This window comes from Alligator sinensis, unplaced genomic scaffold (genome assembly GCF_000455745.1).
Source record: "Alligator sinensis unplaced genomic scaffold, ASM45574v1 scaffold286_3, whole genome shotgun sequence".
Lineage (NCBI taxonomy): Eukaryota > Metazoa > Chordata > Crocodylia > Alligatoridae > Alligator > Alligator sinensis.
Window position 1 is genome coordinate 1 of NW_005842721.1, and position 4,495 is coordinate 4,495.

Sequence of the window (4,495 nt, forward strand, 5' to 3'; positions counted from 1 at the left end):
GGCATTGCATTTTAATCACAGAAAAATGTAGATTCTTGGATTTTTTAAAAACTGCCATTAATATGTATATAAATAAAATGAAATACCACTATATATATATATATATATATATATATATATATATACACACAATTATATTTCATTTTAATCACAGAAAAATGTGGAGTTTAGGTTATTTTTTTATATGCGAAAATTTGGGATTTTTTTTAATCAGAGAAAACCAGGATCCCTGCTTATGAGAAAAGGAATACAAAACTGGGCTTATTTAGTCTGGAGAAAAGAAGACTGAAGGGGGACATTTCATAGCAACCTTCAACTAGGGGGTTTCAAAGAAGATGGGGCTAGACTGTTGTCTGTGGTATAAGCTGACAAAACAAGGAACAATGGTCCCAAGTTGTTGCAAGGGAAGTTTAGGTTAGCTATTAGGAAAAAAAAACCTCTCATAAAGAAGGTAGTCAGACACTGGAATAAGTTACCCAGAGAGGTTGTGTTGTTTTTATGACCTGGCTAGATAAAGCCTTGGCTGGGATGATTTATTTGGGGATGGTCTTGCTTTGAGCATAGGGTTGGACTAGATGACCTCCTGAGGTCCCTTCCAACCCTAATTTTCTATGATTCTATTCCAAACTTGAGGCTTTCAGAATCAGAGACACAAAAAAGTTTGCTGTTTCTAGGAAGAGAATTAATTACTTTTTGAAATGTAGTAGGTAGATACTCTCAATTTTTCAACTACCTCTAGTGCAGGGATAGGAAGCAGGAATATTTGGGTCTACTCATTCAATTATCTAGCAAAACAGAGCTACATAATCAATGTCATAAACCATTTCCTAGGGTCTTGTTACAGAAAATAAATCATGACTATAATACACTTTAACTACAACTATAGCATTTATGATTTCATATACTGTTAACTTTAATGGAAAATAAAAAAATGGATAAAGTATATAAAAAGTCACATGTTTTTACAAACAATTTGAAAGGTCATGAGTATTGACAGTAGTGGATCAGATTTTCCTCTATACAAATTTCACAGAAGAAAATAAAAAAGTGCTCCAGGGATTCATACCTTCAAACCATTCTATCAATTCTAAATATGAATACTACACCTCTTCATACTACATCTAATATAGTGATTTTACAATGAAAGAAAATGTTACCTTGAATAATACCAGATGTCTCAATGTTTCAAGTGTTATTTTAATTAGAGAAATATTTTAAGATATAAGATATAGGAAAGAGTTAGTGCCCCTGAGACATTTCCTTCTAACAGGAATTAGCTTGTAACATTATATTAGAAATTTTACTTGACCTTATTTCCTCTTTAGCCAAAATTAAAGATTTGTGCTGTAATATAATTTCCACACTGCTCCACCAGTCATTGAGTGAATGCGGTTTTGGACTGAAGGGAAGAACTGGAAGTCATATAACACACTAGTCAACAGGTACGTCATCACATCTGTTCTGCTGGGTCAGCTATTAAGCTTCCAGTAAATTAAATTGGCAACATGTTAAGGCTCATTGTCTCTGGCATACCCAGCAGATGTATTCAACCTGGGCATAATGCTTCTCTTCAACACTAGTAAATAGGTAAAAGACTTGTCCACTCCAGGTAAAGAAAAATATATAGCTGCTTGTTCAAAAATAATTCTGTATGTTTTAAAGTATAGTTGAAGAATTTACCCAAGAGGGTCCAGGAAGTACATGTGACGGTGATAATTGTGCTATCTTTTATTAGAACAACTGCATAGTTGCAGGAGTTGTTGAACAAGCTTTTGAAAAACATAGAAACTTGATGACTGTAAGCTTGTCTAATAAAAGAGGGCACAAAAAATCTTTTCCTTTCATATTTTTAGATATGCTGTGTTGATCGTGTGTCAGTACATAAGATTTTTATTAAGAAATGACACTTTCATAGTTTCAAAGTTGTTAGGGTCAGAAGGGACCTCAATAGATCATTGAGTCTGACCTCCTGCCCTGATCAGGAAAGAGCACTGGAGTCATATGACTCCAGGCAGGTGCTTGTTCAGTCTCCTCTTAAAGACCCCCCAGGGTAGGGGAGAGCACCACCTCCCTTGGAAGCCCATTCCAGATTCTGGCCACCCTTACCGTAAAGAAGTTCTTCCTGTTGTCCAACCTAAATCTACTCTCTGTCAGTTTGTGGCCATTGTTCCTGGTTATTCCTAGGGGTGCCGTGGTAAACAGAACATCTCCAATTTCTTGCTTCCCCCCCCTCCCACAATGAATTTGTAAAAAGCCACAAGATTCCCTCTCAACCTTCTCTTGAAGAGGCTGAAGAGATGCAGGTCCCTCAGTCTCTCCTTGTAGGGCCTTACCTGAAGGCCCCTAATCATATGAGTGGCCCTCCTCTGGACCCTCTCAAGTTTGTCCACATCCCTCTTGAATTGCGGCACCCAGAACTGGACGTAGTACTCCAACTGTGGCCTGAACAATGCCGCATAGTGGGGAAGTATCACCTCCCTGGACCTATTCATGATGCACCTGCTAATGCATGAAAACATTTTCATGCACACCCCTGTCCAGAGCGAGCTCTGGGCCCACAACCAGACTTAAACTTACAACCTTCTGGCTCTGTACCTAGCAGGCAAATCCCAAACACAGAGAGCCAGGGCAACTGAACCAGAGCAACTGAACCAAAGAGCCAATTTGAACCATTCTACTTCAGTAAGAAGATTAAATATACACAATTGATGGATCTGATTTTATATAGAAATACTGAAATACTTGCATGTTGTTTTCTATTACTTTTCTTTATAAATGCCCAGTTTTCATACAGGGAAGAGTTTTCTGCATATCAGTGTGTAAAATGAACAGAATAGGGCTATGTGAATTTTAAAAAAATAAGTGGGGAAAATGTAGTCAATCCAAATGTTTTTCCCCTCCCTCGCCTTTCAGTTGAATGAATAAAAGGGGTTTCCTAAAGAATGAAACATTTCATTTGAATGGAAATGAGACACATTATTTTCAGACACTTGTAAAAAAAGCAAAGTCGATGTTCTGAAACAAAGAAATTTGGAAAGTCATTAAATTTGTTTCCGCATGACAAACTTCTGTATGAGTTGGTACTGAATGACTAGTTACTATTACCAGGTACTCAGAACTAGAAATTGGAACTCTTCCAGTGACCAGCTGTTTGATCTTAACTGAGTCACTTTCCCTTTCTGTGCCTCGATTCCATACTGGTAAATTGGGGATTTGCCTTCACAAAGTGCTTTAAGATCTATAAATGAAAAGCATTTAAATCAGGATACTATTCTATGCCAGTGTTATCAGAGAGTGTGTGATTGATTTCAAAATGCCTTTTTAAACTTTTTGGTGTGGAATACATTTACTTGGTGATTACTTATCAAAAAGAAAAAAAAATCACAGAATCTTAGAAAATTAGGGTTGGAAAGGACCTCGGGAGATCATCTAGTTCAAACCTCTTCCCAAAGCAGGACCATCCCCAACTAGATCATTCCAGCCAGGGCTTTGTTGATCCGGGCCTTAAAATTCCAAGTATGGAGTAACCACCACCTGTCTAGGCAACTTGTCCCAGTGCTTCCCCATTCTCCTAATAAAAAAGGTTTTCCTAATATCCAACCTAAATCTCCCTTGCTGCAATTTGAGACCATTGCTGCTTGTACTGTAATCTGTTGCCACTGAGAACAGTCCAGTTCCATCCTCTTTGACAAATCTCAAAACTGCAGATATACATATATGATAGGTTTAAGAGTTCCTAAAGTTCTGAGTATTTCAGCAAATCCCAATACTGCAGTTTCACAAATACACAAAATGAAAGTTAAAAGGTGGGTTTACCTAAAAATTATTCTTGTCAACCAATTTCACCAAATCAAAGCTGACAGATATTCCATACAGTGGGTGTGTCATATATTTCACATGTACCCTAGACTTATATTTACCATAACCTGACCCTTTTCATCCTCTATACTTCTCTTTACTGGTCTGAAAAATAAGAATAGAATCTTACTCTCCGTATTCTGGTCTGAGTAATTCAGGAAACCTTTCTGAATTGACAACATTTTGACATAGTTATTGATATCCTTTTAGTAGCGTGACTCTGAAATCTAGAACACCTGATTAAAAATGAAAAGAAAAATATTATAAAAGTAAGATGAAGTTTCCTCTGAATTATCTATGATATTAACATGACCAAAGAGCTAAGGGCTTTGTAGTCATAACCATTTGAGATTAATCACTTGTTTAAATTGTAACTTTAGGGGTATTTTGTTTGAATGTATACATTCTAGGCCTGTGTGAAGTGGCAAGTATCCGATTTAGATTCAGATTCGGCTGATTTAGAGGGACAGAGATTAGATTTAGTGATTCAGATCACTGTCCTGATTTGATTCAGCCAAATCGGATCTGAAGATTCGGCACCGCTTTAGAGATTCAGCCATAGACTAAACAGGCAGCAGTCCTCAATGCTGGACTCCAGCTGGTTATATCTGTTGGGGTGGGCAGAGGGGGGAGGGAA

At 37.2% G+C, this 4,495-nt stretch overlaps 1 protein-coding gene across 1 annotated transcript in view; it reads right to left on the minus strand.

The window, feature by feature from the left end:
- Positions 1-3,105: 3,105 nt before the first annotated feature.
- Positions 3,106-4,495, minus strand: part of LOC102381758 (neuroligin-4, X-linked-like) — a gene marked incomplete at its 3' end in the record, with an annotated part of 210,222 nt that continues 208,832 nt past the window's right edge. Inside the window, exon 5 of the mRNA XM_006034294.3 lies at positions 3,106-3,238. Within this exon, the coding sequence (XP_006034356.2) occupies positions 3,106-3,238 (133 nt within the window). The remainder of the gene's footprint in view (positions 3,239-4,495) is intronic.